This window comes from Dermochelys coriacea, chromosome 20 (assembly GCF_009764565.3).
Source record: "Dermochelys coriacea isolate rDerCor1 chromosome 20, rDerCor1.pri.v4, whole genome shotgun sequence".
Taxonomy (NCBI): Eukaryota; Metazoa; Chordata; order Testudines; family Dermochelyidae; genus Dermochelys; species Dermochelys coriacea.
Genome location: NC_050087.2, coordinates 15,600,838 through 15,616,358, shown reverse-complemented (window position 1 = coordinate 15,616,358; position 15,521 = coordinate 15,600,838). Strand labels below are relative to the sequence as shown.

General features: G+C 55.0%; 1 protein-coding gene and 1 long non-coding RNA gene across 10 annotated transcripts in view; both read left to right on the top strand.

The window, feature by feature from the left end:
- The window catches only part of ELAVL3 (ELAV like RNA binding protein 3), a 42,829-nt gene extending 31,085 nt beyond the window's left edge, over positions 1 to 11,744 (top strand). For 4 of the 9 annotated variants that reach the window (XM_038379164.2, XM_038379163.2, XM_038379169.2 and 1 more), the window contains exons 5-7: positions 81 to 306; positions 2,906 to 2,944; positions 4,172 to 11,744. In XM_038379164.2, the coding sequence (XP_038235092.1) occupies positions 81 to 306; positions 2,906 to 2,944; positions 4,172 to 4,520 (614 nt within the window). In that variant the 3' untranslated portion in view covers positions 4,521 to 11,744. The remainder of the gene's footprint in view (positions 1 to 80; positions 307 to 2,905; positions 2,945 to 4,171) is intronic. The other 5 variants (XM_038379165.2, XM_038379171.2, XM_038379170.2 and 2 more) reach the window with 3 other exon arrangements.
- The window catches only part of LOC122458387, a 493,263-nt gene that overhangs the window by 361,294 nt on the left and 116,448 nt on the right, over positions 1 to 15,521 (top strand). The gene's annotated exons all lie outside the window — the stretch shown is intronic.

The window sequence follows — 15,521 nt, the reverse complement described above, 5'->3', positions numbered from 1 at the left end:
GCCAAGCCCCACCCTGGCCCCCTGCGCCACAGGGCCCGCCATTGGCCCCACGGCCCCTGACCCGGCCGCGCTCCCCCCAGGCGTCTCCCGAGGGGTGGGCTTCATCCGCTTTGACAAGAGGATAGAGGCGGAAGAGGCCATCAAGGGGCTGCACGGGCAGAAGCCGCTGGGGGCCAGCGAGCCCATCGCCGTCAAGTTCGCCAACAGCCCCAGCCAGAAGACGGGCCAGGCGCTGCTGAGCCACCTGTACCAGACCACGGCGCGGCGTTACACGGGGCCGCTGCACCACCAGACCCAGCGCTTCAGGTGAGGGGCCCCAGGGCGTTGGCCACGCCCCCTTCCTGGGAGCCCCGCCCCTTTATGGGTCACTCTGCCCCTTTAGGCCAGGGCCCCGCCCTTCTACTGCCAGCACCTCCCCTTTCACCAGTAGCCCTGCCCCCTTTGCCCTGGCCCCGCCCTTTTACTCTTCGCTCCTTCCCATGACCCCTCCCCTTTTGCCCCCACCTTTCCCAGCCCCTCTCATTAGCCCCTCCCATTTCACTAGGAACTCCTCCCCCTTTGCGCCTGACTCCTCCCCTTGTTCTATTAACATGTCCCCTTGTGTTCCTTTTTACCATTGGCCCCACCCCTTAAACCAGTAGCCCCGCCTCCTTTGTTCCTGCCCCACCCCTTTGCCAATAGCCCCACCCATCTCTCCATACAGCACAGTTAGTCCTGGTTGCCCCGTAATGAGCTTGGGGTCTGTGAAATGACCCCCTGGGTACCTCTCCTCCAGGCACCCCACCCCCACTCCCTCTGTCTCTGCTGGGGCTGGGGGGCTCCCCATCACCTCTCTCCCCCCTGTCCCCTGCTGTCACCCCCATCCCCGCCATCATAGGGGCTGGCTCCATCACAGAGGTGTGAACTGTCTGGGACCCCTGAGGGGGGTCCGGTCCCCACAGCCGGGCGGTGGGGACAGCTTAGTGCTAAGCAGGGTCAGGCCGTGGATAGGACTTGGATGGGAGACCCCCCCCAAGGGGCTGAATTGGCGGCTGGGGGGTCACCAGGTGCTGGGCAGGGGGAGGCACCGCCTTGCAGAGGAGAAATAAAACTCAGTTCTTAGTAGCTTGGGTCAGGGGCATGAACCCAGGCGTCCTGGCTGAAATCCCGTCCTGTCCCCCAAACTCCTGCCAGGGCCGGGCTCCTCCCTCATTGCCTGGCGCCGTCTGTTGGGTGGCATTGGCTGGAAAACTAGGCCGCACCCCAGAGGTGGCTGCATCCCAGCAATGGGGCTGGATCCCCAGGTGTCGAGGGAGCGATGTCCGTGCATGCCAGCCGGGGGGTCTGGCTCTGTGGGCAGGAAGGAAGGGGGCAGCTGGGACGCTGTTGCCCGTATCTGCCCCTCTGAAAGGCAGGTAACTGGTGGCATCTTGGGCAGGGCAACCTGTGCAGGGATTCGAGGGATCCCTGTAGAAACAACCCCCTGCCTCACCCCAGAGGTGGCTGCATCTCAGCCCTGGGCATCATGGCTAGATGGGCAGCAGACGGGCAGGGTGGGGTGGGGGGGACCATTTCTGGGAAGCCGGCGATTCAGGGATCTCAACTTTCTTAACCACAAGGAGAGGGAGTGGGGGGGAGGGGCATACTGGGTGCATGGGGGGGGCGGGCAGGTGCCTGGGTTGCCATGGCAGCCGTAATTCCACCCTCCCAGTCTCACTAGATTCCCCCCCATTTTTATGTGCTCACACATCAGGGGCTTCGTTACTGTGGCCTGGGAATGAGGGGCTCTGGGTCTGAGGCCCCCCACAAACAGCCAGTCCTGTACCCCCAGACAGGGGCCCATCCCCCTCAGCCCCCCATTGTCTCCAGCTAGGTCCAGTTCTGGAACCAAGCCTGCTCTCCTTGTATATTTAACCCTCCAGCTTTAAAATTAACCCCCCACAACAGTATAATAGGGCCTGACCCCCCCATGCACCCCAAGCCAGGACTGCAGCATCTATACAGCCCCGCGGGCAGAGCCTCCGCACACACGTGACCCGTGTCCCCTCCCTGCGTGCGCCACATGTGGCCGAACCACTCGGACGCATTTGTGTCCACGGGGGTTGCTGGCCTGAGTGTGAGAAAAAAATTACACGCAACATGCATGTGCATCCAGCAGCGTCCTTGTGCATCATGCCTGCGTCATGCATGTAGCGGGACCCGTGTGCTGTGTGTGCAGCCCCTGCAGGGGGGCGCGTGGGCTATTCCACACACTGCAACGCCGCGTGGTGCACACATGACATGCGTGCTGAACGTGTCTCTTCTAAGCAGCCACACATAGCATGCCATGTGATTCAATACCTCCAACACAGCTCCTGAGCCACACATGCGAATTGCCACACATGGCCAAGCAACATGCATGTGTTGAAGCACACACACCTTCATGGATGCAGCATGTGCTACATGTAACATTCATGCAACATGCTGCCAGGCACATGTGTAACACATGCAACAGAGCCACTGTGCATGTGTGTGCATTTACCCGTGCCACACAGCCCTCGTGCATGCGTGTGCATTTACCCGTGCCACACAGCCCTTGTGCATGCGTGTGCATTTACATGTGCCACAGAGCCCTCGTGCGTGAGTGTGCACTCTCACCTGCAAAGCATCTGCCACGCCCAGGTGCACTGTACACCCAGGTGCACTGACACGTGTGATGCGGCTGCCGTGCAAACACATGCAGTGCAGCCATCACGCAGCCAGGTGCCCTCACATGTGCAATGCAGCCGGTGTCGCACTTATCCCCCATCTACATGCGGCGCCTGGCCCTTTTCTGCCCCTGCTGCCCCATAACCAAGCCAGAGGACCACTCAGGGCCCCCCTCCCCGCTTTACAGGGTCAGCTACTAACCGGGGCCTCTCCTCTCCTCTCCGTCTTCCTCCCACAGGCTGGACAATTTGCTAAACATGGCCTACGGCGTTAAGAGGTAACGAGCCCCCCCCCCAGCCCCAGCCACCAGCGCTAGGATTTAACTAGCCCCCCTTTACTGCCTGTCCCCTCCCCAAGCCCCCCTGCCAAGCCCAGCCTGACAGCACAGACCCCCTCACCTTCCCGCATCTCCCCCTGGGACCTTGGGCTCTGCCACCAACCAGATCCATTCTCTGTGTGCCTGGGGGGGGTTGAGGGGGGAGGGGGGTCCTGGCCAGCAGGATGCCAGGGGCCTGGTTCCATTTCAGGCCTGCTGTTGAAAAGGAAAGAACTTTTGGGGGTCAATTCTGTGGCGTCTTCTTTTAAATCATAATCGCAACCCCCCCTCCCCCCCAGCATGGGAACAGCTGGCCAGTGCAGAATGCCCAGCCCCTGCCTCCGGGGTGTCAGGACCTTGGGAGTCCGGTGGGGGGGGGGCACATGGGATGCGTCACTCGATTATTCCCTCCCTTGGGTTGGGGTTCGACGCTCTTCAGAGCCTGGCCGGCGTCGGGGTGGCGAGGTGGGGGGGAATGTGCCCAGAGGGGACTTCAAGTCAGACACCCCCCCAGTTGGCCCCAGCCACACTGGCTGCCTTGGCTGCTACTGCCAGCAGCAAACACACCTGCTTTTGTTATTAGGCTTAGAGACCCCGCCCGAGATCCAGGCCCCCCCCAGACCCCAAACAAGATCTGGGTCCCTGTTGTGCTGGGCACTGCCCAGACCCAGGGACAGACAGTCCCTGCCTCGAAGACTTTACAATCGAAATAGACCCAGGAAGGATCATTATCCCCATTGCACACATGGGGAAACTGAAGCCCAGAGAGCGCCAGTGGCTTGGCCAGGGTCACCCAGGGAGTTTGGGGCAGAGTGGGGAGATGAACCCGATTCAGGGTTAGGGCAGGGCAGTCCAAAGCTGCCATGCCCGTGGATGGAGGTGGGAGCGGGGGGCTCAAATCCTGGTCTGGCCACGCCCCCTCAATGGAATTGTGGTGGGGGAGGGGCGGAGGGCACTGCAGCGAGAGCGAGTTTGAATCCAGATCCCAGGCTCTGCTGCCTCGCTTGAACCCCTGCCCCCACGGAGCTGATCTTGGGGGCTAGCTAGAATGTAGGGTCCCCCCTGCACCAGGCCTGGGGTGGTGGCCAAGGAGGGACCCTGCTCCCCGTGCCCGAGCGGGCGGGTGCTGTGCTCCGGTCCAGCCCACGCCCGCCCGCCGCGCCGATGCCCGCGTTACACCCAAGGTAGTCCTCTGTCCTTGATCTCCAGGTTCTCGCCCATCACCATCGACAGCATGACCAGCCTGGCGGGCGTCAACCTGACGGGCGCCTCCAGCGGTGGCTGGTGCATCTTCGTCTACAACTTGTCGCCGGAGGCGGACGAGAGCGTCCTGTGGCAGCTCTTCGGGCCCTTCGGCGCCGTCACCAACGTCAAGGTGATCCGCGACTTCGCCACCAACAAGTGCAAGGGCTTCGGCTTCGTCACCATGACCAACTACGAGGAGGCGGCCATGGCCATCGCCAGCCTCAACGGGTACCGGCTGGGCGACCGCATCCTGCAGGTCTCTTTCAAGACCAGCAAGCAGCACAAGGCCTGAGCGAGGGCCCGAGCCGAGGGCAGGAGAGAGGAGCCATGGCAGAGACTGGGCAGCCCCCCTCCCTGATACCCCGACCTGATGGAAAGAAAGACAACCCCCTCCCCAGAACCTCCCGTCCCATGGCGGGCACCGTCCCCCACCCTGTAGCAGGCTCCGTCCTCCCCAACTCCGTGGCGGGCAACATCTTCCCCCCCGATGATCCCGATGGCGAGTGATGGTGCCCAGCCCCGTGGCGGGCACCATCCCCCCCCAGACCCATGGCAAGTGACCCATGGATGGCGCGCGATGCTCCCCCCCGGGGGGGGGAGCGGAAGGAAACGAACGCCTCGCAGCCTCGGTGAGGAGAAATGAGCTGCCATGGGAGCCGTGACGGGACAGCGAGGGGGCACCGTGGTGCCACCCCACCTGCAGGCGAGGCAAACGTAAGCTTGACCTCCCTGTGCTTCCCCCAGGAACTGTGCCCCATGGCATCGCGAGGACCCCAGCAGGGGCAGGAGAGGGGACCCCTGTTATGCACTGAATTCCAATGGCCCCTCCATTTAGGGATCCCCCTGGACCTCCCCCTACATCCTGGCCCCTCTGACAGCCATCCTGAGGTTCCCCCCATCTCTCCCCCTTGGATTCCCCCAACCCACATTTGTGGGGAGGGGATTCCTGGCAGGGCTCTCAGTGGTGATCAACAAGCACCTCTGGGCTGGGGGGGCAGATGGGTGAGACCTTATTGGGGGCCAGGGCTGCTATTCCCAATTAGCACTGGGCAGGGGGGTGGGGAGGGGCTGCTGCTGTTGAGTTGCTGGGGGTAAAATGCTCCCCTGAGCTCTCACCCCCTGAGGCCCGGGTCCCAAGCCCCCTGGCTCTGGGGCTGCCCCAGAGGCGATGGGGCACTGGGGCTCTGAAACTAACCGGGATCCATCCAGGAGCAGGGGGTGGAGGCAGAGGAATGAGACAGCTTTGCCCCTGGCTCCTGGCCAGATGGCTGTAACTGGAGACACCCCAAGATCTGCCCTCCCCCTCGCCATCAGAACTTGGGGTCCCAGCCTGGCTGTCGGGGAAGGGCCGTGGTGCCATTGCCAAGCGGACTCCTGCTTTCATCCGGCTGGGGAGGGCTCAGGGGCAGAGTCAGGGAATCGGGGCCGGTGAACCTCAGCTCCAGCTGGGGCTCGTTCCTGACTAGAGCCCCGATCCTGACAAAGCCGGTGTGGGGGGGAGGGTCCGGGGGGGGCATTCGGGTGACTGTGTCTTTAAAATCCAGGCACGCGTCTCTTCCAGTCCCGACTCAACAGCCACCAGCTTTGCCGACAGCTCGGCCCTGGCACAAGGGCCAATAGTCCAAAGGACCCGGTACCTGGGGCCAGTGGGTGCTTAGTGCCAAAAGCAGGGCATTAGTACAAGCCCTGCCCACTTGGTGCAAAGGCTATGCCCATTCTGCAAATGCCACACCCACTTGGTGGGTAGGCCATGCCCACTCCATGTGGCGCTCCGTCCCCCTCTAATGGTGGCTGGATCACACACAGAGGTGGAGGAGCCCACGCTGACTTGGCTAACAGGTGGTAGCAACCCTTGTTTACAATGCAAGGTCCGGGGGTTCAGGGCCCACAGCTGATTCCCCCCCCCCAGTGTCACCCTAACACCCGCCTGGCTCTGACAGTGTCCGTGCGCCCTCCCTTTGCTCCCAGTGCCATTCGCCGCACTGCATTTCCGGGGGCCGTGGTGAGAAGCCCAGCCCCAGGGTGGCCATTGCATGGGTGGCTGGAGCCTCACACGTGTGTCGGCCGCTGGAAATTCGTGCAGTCCAGGAGAAGCGACTGGGCTGTTGTATCAAATCCTCGGGTTGACCCATCAGAAACGCGCTCCCGGGCCCGAGGCTTCGGGGCTGCGTTTTGAAAGGCACTTGCTTGCAGAGCAGCGCCTGGGGGGGGGTTGAGGTCAGTGGGAGTTAGATCCGTAGCTTCAGTGCCTTTGAGGATCTGGGGTTAGGTGCCTCCCTTTAGGTGCCTAACCCCCTTTGACACTATTGGAGGTGCTGAGCCATAGCGGCCTGCATCTCACTGAAATATGGGCTGCTTAATTGGTCTAGAAATTGGATCCCTCCTTGTTCCCTGCACCCCCTAAAGAGCCCCGATCCCCAGGCAGCATTTACCCTTTCCCTGCTGCCCCCCCCCAACCCCGCCATGCAGTCTTCAGATTGCGCCTGCTTTCTTTCCAAAATTGCCCTGAGTAAAATGGGGATGGGGGGGTGAGGCACAAAGGGATGTTTAAATAAATGGATTGAACCCATTTGAAAAGCAAGAGAAAGTTACCCGCCTTCTCAACCTCCCCTCCCCGCCCCTGTGTTAATTTATTTCCTAGAGAACGGTTGTTTTTTTGTTGCCAAAAAGGGGTGGGGTGAGGGGGAAAGGAGCAGGGCTTCCTCTCTCAGCTCGAGAACGAACAAATGAAATAAAATAAAATAATAATAAATAATAATAATAATAGAAAAGGCTGAAAACAGAAATAATAAAAAACCAACAAAAAAATGGGAAAAAAATCTATTTTTATAAAAAAGGGAAAAAACCAACCTCGCTGGGAATTTTTACTGGGATTCTTGAACTTCACACATACACACACACACACACACACACACAAACAAACACAAACACACACACACACACACACACACAAAGCAAATAAAAATAAGAGAAAATCTTTTTTGTTTTTAACAAAGAGGTTCTGTGATTGCCCAACTCAGGGCCAAGATGGAAAAGGAAATGGTTGTTTTCTTTCTTTGGGTTTTGTTTCAGAAGGGGGGGGCATGAGATTCACGATTGTTACCGAGGATATTTTTTTATTTAACATTTTACGACAAAAAAAAACAAAACAAAAAAAACCAAAAAAACAAAACAACAACAACAAAAATAAAACCTAGCAGAGAAAAGCAAGGGGAAAAAAAATTTAAGAGAGGATTTAAAAAATGCCCCAAACTAACTAGAAACACAACTGATTTTATCCAGGGAAATATGCTTCATATTGACATTACTTACATTTACACCCAATTCCATATTTTTGAAAAAGAGCTGTGGTTTCCTCCTTCCCCTTGTTTCTGGGGTGAAAAACTGTGGCAGTGTGTGAACCTTTCTTATTGATTTAGTGTCTGTATCATAGTCACGCCTGGGAGCTCTAGGCTTGGATCAATCTCATTGTGCAAGGCCTGGCACAGATAATAAATCAGTCGATGGAAGTGGCACAAAAGCATTTCTGATGATCCAAGGTGAGGGTGGATAAAACAAATCCCAACCCTGAACAGAAATACAGGAGTGATTCACTTATTGATGTCTCAGAATTGCATTTGACTGGGTCGAGAGGAGGATCAGTTTCGGGGCATCTCACGTGCTCATGGGTTCATAGGCCTTGATAGATTCATAAAGTTTCAGGTACCATGGATCATCTAGTCCAGTGGTTCTCAAACTGTGGGTTGGGACCCCAAAGTAGGTTGCAACCCCATTTTAATGGGGTCGCCGGGGCTGGCTTAGACTTGCTGGGGCCCAGGGCCAAAGCCCGAGCCCGACACCCAAGGCTCAGCCTGAGGGTTTCAGCCCTGCGAGTTGGGACTCAGGTTACAGGCTCCGCACCTGGGGCTGAAGCCCCTGGGCTTCAGCTTTGTCCCGCTATCCATTCCCACCCCAACCCAGGTCAGTGGGATTCGAGCAGGCTCAGGCTTTGGTTCCCCCTCCTTGGGTTGTGTAGTAATTTTTACTGTCAGAAGGGGGTCGCAATGCAATGAAGTTTGAGAACCCCTGATCTAGTCCAACCGGCTGTATAGACCAGGCTAGAGAACTCCACCTGGCAATTCACCAATCCAACACATATCTTGTGGATGAGCTAGAGCGGCGCATTTAGAAAGACAACTCCCCCATCTGGATGTAAAATCTCCAGTTGCTGCACAGCCTGTCTTGCTCCACGGGAGGCTGCTCCAGGGGTTCACCCCTATCGCTGGGCAAACTCGGCACCACTATTTCCACTCTGAAATTGTCTGGCTTGGAAGCTGGGTCTCCTTTTGCCCTGTGGCATCAGCTCTGGTTCCCCAGCATCGGGGACCTACTGGTGGTGGTCAAGCTGCTGCCTAAGCTTTCCTTCCATCAGCCAAATTGATTTGAGCTCTCCTGTGTCCCAGCCTAAAGGCAAGTGTCCAGAGCCCAAAATTGCTCTCTGAGCCCTTCTCTGAACTGGCCCCAGCTTTTCCAACAGAGGAATGCCAAAGCCATCATGGTGGCAAGTTGCATGCTCTACCACGGTGCCCCTAGCATGAGATACCAGGCTCCAGCCAAAAGACAGGACCTCACCCACCCTGTCTCTCTAATACCATGAGGACACCAAGGTAGCAGAATGCCCATAGCATGGCCTACCATGATGCCCTGGCTGTGAGCTCGCATGGAAACACAATACCCATAGCCGCCTCCTTCGTGCCTCACGTCTCCTCCCCTGAAATGGTGGCCTCAGTGATGCCTGATCAAGAGAAGCCAAGCCCTGTGTACCCCCACCACATCACCCAACGGCCATGCTACGAAACTGATCCACTCAGGAGACCCACATCTTTGCACCAGCCCTCCCCCTGATGGGGAGATGCTCCTTTCTTTCAAGCCATGGGATAATCACAGGGGCAGGGTTTGTTTAAGAAGTCACTGTCCAGCCACCTGTAGCCACCCCAGGCAATTATCCCGATTCCCAACCTTACAGCTGGGGGTAGGACTTAAAACTGGCCAGAGCTGGCTCTCCTCCGCTCTCAGGAAGGTCTCTGGAGCTTTACCGAACGCCGCGTGGAACGTTTTGGTCAAAACCCTTCCTGGGGACGTCAGATTGTTGAAAAAGGAGCATTTTCAGGGAAACGTCTCCTTCCCGACCCCGACGTCCAGCTCCTGCGTTGGAAACCTGAAAATGCAGGGCCCAAACCTGGAGTTTTAGGGTTTTCAGCTAAAAATGTCTCGGTTTTTTGCCAATATTTGGCTAACAAATTTCTGGTCACTGGCTGAATTCTGTTATTTCAGTTTTCTGCAGGAAATTTTCTAGGGTTTGGGCCAGATTTTTCCAGGTTTTGACCATCTTTGGCCAAACATTTACCGGGGTTAGGGAGATTTGGGCCGTAATATTTTGGGAGATTTGGGTCATTTCCCCCCATTTTCATCACTCCCCCCCCCCCCCAGTTTTCAGCAATTTTCAGCCAAAGGTTTTTCAGGTTTTGTCCTTTTTATTTTTTTTTATTTTTTGGTTAAATATTTACCAGCTGTTAACCGCCCAATTCCCCCCAATTCTGAGATTTTTTTTGACCAATTATTTTCCCTTTTCATTGAGTTTGGGTCAAATTTTCCCATTTTCAGCCAGTTTAGGCCATTTTACAATATTTTGGGGGCCAAAAAATGTACCAGTGTTTGACCATTTTATTGTCAGGTTTCAAAAATTTTGGCCCAAATAAACTTCTGGTATTGTAATTTTCAGCCACCATTTTTCAGCTTTCTGCTGCCAAATGCTCAATTTTTTTTGGTTTTCCAATGAAAAATCTACATTTTCCAACAGCGGGAAAAAGAAACTCCTGTTCTCCCACCAGCTCTAATTTAACCACGGCCTCCGTCGGGAGCCAGTTTCTCCCAGTGCTGATCGCTTGTAGCAGAGCTCTACCCTCGGTTAATTTCTTTTAAGGATGTTTCGTTTCAATGAGTTTAAAGGGGCAATTTCCTGGATTTCTGTTGAAAAACCACTTTCAGCTCCTTGAAGTCCAGCCATTTTTGAGAAAATATCTTCCAGTGTCTCATGTCTAAGCCAAAATATAGAGAGAATAAATCTTTCAGGAGTCCCGACAGACTTTTTAAACAATCATTAGTTTTGCTCTGTAGGCTTCTTTCGTTTGTAGCAGCATAGAGCGACACTAGTGATGGAAGGGAACGATCCTTAGAGTGGTGTTACTAACTCACCTGTCTGATTTTTTTTTTCTATTCCACCCTTCCAAGAGCGAGCGGAAATTAAGTTGATTTAAACTAAATTCCAAACCTTAAAAAGGGGGAAACGCAATTGCTCTTGCTTTAGCCAAGGCACGTCTTGGCGATTCACGTTACAACTCACATCCCAAACAACACACATCAGCTACTTTTTGGTTTAGGTTTTGTTTTTGTTTTTTTAATTTGATTTTCAATTTTTGGTTTGACAAAAACGAGACCAATTCTTTCACTTTAGAAAACAAACAGGAAAAAAACAACGTAAAAAAGAGAACGTAATGATAAACCTTTTAGCATTAGTTGAGTTTTAATTGTTTAAATGATTTAGAAGTTAGTTTAGGATTTCTTGATTTTTGAAGATAAATGTGTTCTGTGTTTGTAAGAATCTGTGAGAGCTTCTGTTTGCGAAAAAACATACAAAAATGACAAAAAAAAATTTTAACTGGCACCATTAACTTGTATCTTTTTGCGGATTTTAGCTTCTTGTAGTTTTAACTTATTGTTAACTTAAATATTTATTATTACTGCCTTGTATGAGTACATTTGTGTATATTTATGTTATCTCATCAGATTTGCAAGTTAAAAAGGAACTATTTTTTAATTTGCTGAGATGTGGTTTTACCTAATTTATTTATTAAAGAAAAAGGGAACAGAAAAATCAAATAATAATAATAATAATAAAAAAGAGTAAAATGTTTAAGGACAGATTCTCCGATCGAGGCGAAGTGCACTGACTTAAATTAAGGGGGATAATGTAAGCAAAAAGAGAAAAGCATATAGATCGATTATCTACAAAAGTGTGTCTGTGGGAATCAATGTTACATCGATTACTTTTGTCTTGTAGGGGGGAATTGCAAACCTGTTTCTGCTCTTCATTCTTCTAGCAGGTTAAGGGAATCAAATTTCTAGCTTGTCGTTTTTATCTATTCCTTCTTCTTCTTGTGTGTATTTATTAGCCCTTTCGCCCCTACATAACACAGCCCTCAGCACTCAACCACCCCCGCAACATAAAACCAAGGATCGATTTGTTTTGGGTGATGGATTTCCTTTTATTTCAGTTTTTTTTTCTTTTTATTAAAAAGAGCCTCCCATGAAGCCGATATTGTGCATGTAAAGGGGCAAATTGCAGTTCTCTCTGGACCTGATTCAGCAACAGATTTAAGCATGTGAGCAGGATTACAGAGCTAACTAAGATCAGGGGGTTTTACCATACTGGGCGCTGCACAGACCCTGGACTGAGATCAGGGCCCTGTTGTGTCAGGTGCTGTACAGACGCTGACCAAGATCAGGGCCCCATTGTGTCAGGTGCTGCACAGACCCCAACTGTGATCAGGGCTGCATTGTGTCAGGTGCTGCACAGCCCCTGATCAAGATCAGGGACCCATTGTGCCAGGCGCTGCACAGACCTCAACTGAGATCAGGCCCCGTTGTGCTGGGCACTGCACAGACGAGATCAGGGCCCCCACTGTGCCAGGCATTGCACAGACCCTCCCTGAGATCATGGTCCCATTGTGCGCCCCAGGCACAGAGTGAGCAAGGGTCCCTAACCCGAAGAGGTAAATACACAAAGGCTGGGAAGGGAAACTGAGGCAAGGCCCTGGGAAGCGACTTGCCCCAGGTCACACAGCAGAGAGAGGTGACCCTACCCACTGGCCACTCCACAGTCGCATGGCGTAAAGAACATTGCTGAATCAGGGCCGGTAGAGAAGAGCTGACTTTGCACTGCTGGGAGTTGCCGCCAGCTGGATTGGGCTGGAGAACCAAGATCTGGTTTCTTTCAAGCCTCCCCCTCTACCCCCCACCCGTCCTTGGCATCCGATGCGCCGCCTGCAGTTGCAGACGAGCTCTTAGCAGGGGAAAGGAGAAAGCTTCTCTCCATAGCCGATCAGGTCAACCCGTCGCCCCCGATATTTTTTCTAGTAGCAATAAGCACTGTCGGGTTATTGAAGCAAACTGGAGATCAGAACAGGCCAAGTCTCCGGCCGAGCCAGCCGCGGAGGAGACGACTCCTACTTCCTTTTCTAGTTGCGAGGACAATTTTCTTCTGAGAAAAGGGTGGGGGAAGTGGGGGGAAGGTTTCATAACCTGGGGGACATTCTCCTAATCCTCTCTCGCCCCCCCCGCCACCTACCTTGTCATGGATTTAGTGGAGGGGGCGAAGTGGGGCGCTGGAGACTGCGTATTCCCCTCCCTCCACTCTGTAGTTTCATGTGGTTCATTTATTTGCAAGGGTTTTGAAGCCAAAACCGAAATCACGCCGGGCAGGACGAGTGAGGGGCTGAGAGGAAGGGGGTTTAAGGAAAAAAAAAAAAAGAACAAAAAACTGCGGTAAAAAAAAAACACACACACAAAGCTAAAGCTGATTTCAATGACACTTTGCATTTAGTTAATTTATTACTGGGATTTCCGGCACAGCGACTGTAAGGAACTTTTACATGGACTTGTTGAATTATTTGTACTTTTCATGCCAGAAAATTAAAAAGTTCAGAATCTTACACGTCTCTCTCTGTTGCGTGTGGGGTGGGAGTGGGGGCCGCGTGGAGCTGGGCGTGTGTGTTTGTGCGTGCGGGGGGGGTGTGTGTAGGCGCGTGGTGCCTGGCATTAGAGGGGTGGGCGTTCAACCCAACCGCCAAATCATAAACCAATCACCCCCGAGGCCTTCAAAATCCTTAGAGCAGCTCAAAAATCATGGGATTTGTAACGAGCACGCGGGTTCATGTGTGCGCATGTTCACTTGTGTGCGTGTCATAGAATATCGGGGTCTGAAGGGACCTCAGGAGGTCATCTAGTCCAACCCCTCAAAGCAGGACCAATCCCCAACTACATCATCCCAGCCCAGGCTTTGTCACGCCTGATCTTAAAAATCTCCAAGGAAGGAGATTTCACCACCTCCCTAGGTAACCCATTCCAGTGCTTCACCACCCCCCTCGTGAAATAGTGTTTCCTAATATCCAACCTAAACCTCCCCCACTGCAACATGAGACCATTGCTCCTCGTTCTGTCATCTGCCACCACTGAGAACAGCCGAGCTCCATCCCTTTTGTAACCCCCCTTTCAGGTAGTTGAAATCCCCCCTCATTCTTCTCTTCTGCAGACTAAACAATCCCAGTTCCCTCAGCCTCTCCTCATAAGTCATGTGCTCCAGCCCCCTAATCATTTTTTGTTGCCCTCCGCTGGACTCTTTCCAGTTTTTCCACATCCTTCTTGTAGTGTGGGGCCCAAAACTGGACACAGGACTCCGGATGAGGCCTCACCAATGTCAAATAGAGGGGAACGATCACACCCCTACTTATATAGCCCAAAATGCCATTGGCCTTCTTGGCAACAAGGGCACCCTGTTGACTCATATCCAGCTTCTTGTCCACTGTAACCTCCAGATCCTTCTGCATAGGGCTTTTTGTTTCCTGTTGGGACCCTTTTGGGGGTTACGCTCTCCAGACATCCTTTCCACGAGGGGGGGGACACACCCGTTCTGAGCATGGCAGGCCCGAGCCACTGGCGAGGAGTGCAGGAATGGGAGGTGCTCTGGGGGCGTTAAGCCGCGTTGCTAAACGACCCTGAGCCCTTCCAGAAAGCTGGTCATCAGCCAAGCTCACAGCACTGTCCAAATGCGCTCAGCCCCATTTGACAGGTGGGGAAACTGAGGCAGAAGGCGGGACCATGACTTGCCCCAGGTTGGGCAGAGGTGGGGCTAGAAGCCAGGCCTCCAGAGGCCCAGAGCAACACTCTCACCCCTGCCCGTTAAACCCCTGACCGACCGTCACAAACTGGAAATGGAGCCTTCCTCTAAAATGGGAGTGGTCCCTCGGCTAGGGTGGCCAAGCTCTCTTGGACTCCGGCAGCTGGGGCTTTCCGAGCGAGACGCCAAGGGGCATGATGGGGAAGGGCTGCAAATCGAGGTGTGGCTTGGGGGAAGCGATTTTTTAAGAGCACAAGACCCGGGGCTCTGCACTGACCCCAGTGCCCAGCTCAGTGAGTTCGGGGGAAGGGACTGGGGGCATCCAGCCCAGGGCCCCTGCCCCCAAGGTCGCATTCCTGTTACACAGAGGGGGAAACTGAGGCACAGAGCAAGACAAAGGCGCAGCTCCTTGACAGTACGTAGGCACCCAGCTCCGGCTGGTTTCACTGCAAACCGTTGAGGCTCAGGGCTGAAGTGCCTGGGCCAAAGTCACGCGCTGGGACTGGGCTGGGGAAAACCCCTTCCCAGTGCCTTGCGGGCCCCGGCAGGCATCTCCATGCCCTGGGGTGGGCACGAGGCAGGGGGGTGCCAGCCCTGCTGCCGGCCAGAGCTGGTTCCGATCTGGCCCCGCAAGGCAGGGAGCCACAGCTGGAGACGGACGGGGAGGGGGAAATGTCGGGGGGGGAGGGGGCTGAAAACTGGGGCTGATCAGCCCCCCGGCAGAACAGACTCAGGGCCCAGAGCGCAGCTCTGCCCTGCCTTGCCAGGCACTGGGGTGGACGATGCAGACCGGGCAGCTTGGCTGGGCGCTGCCCGGGGCCTCCCGCTCCCCTGCCTAGGCCCCTTCCTCCCCCATCTGCCTCCAATGGGTTGGGGGGTGGGGGGTCTGGGGCAGAGCAGCTGCGGCACAAAGGCCAGAGAGGCCTCCCCGCCCCCACAAGACATGAGCTTAGTGCAAAGCCAGCCTTAAAACTCAGGCAGGTGGGAGAGGAAGGAGCCCGCCCCTCCCCCCCTTGATGGGGGGATGACATGGGGCACTGTCTGTGCTGGGAGCTCCCCTCCCCCCATCAGGCACCTGGGGGCTCAGCTGGGAGCAGGGGCAGGGGGGCCCCTTTGTTATGGAAATGGGTTGGGGACGGCAACAGGAGGGAGCAGAGGAAAGGCACCAAAGGCCCCCCCCAGCTCCCTGCCAGCCCAGAGGTAGCAGCAGTGGGAGAGGTCCATGGGATGGGCACAGCAGGGATGGGCACGGTGGGGATGGGCACTCCCACCAGCTCTGCTGGTGCCCCTCACTCCCCACCTGCAGCCCCCTGCTAGTCCAGCCCCTGGGCTCCCCCACAGCTCTGCCGGTGCCCCTCA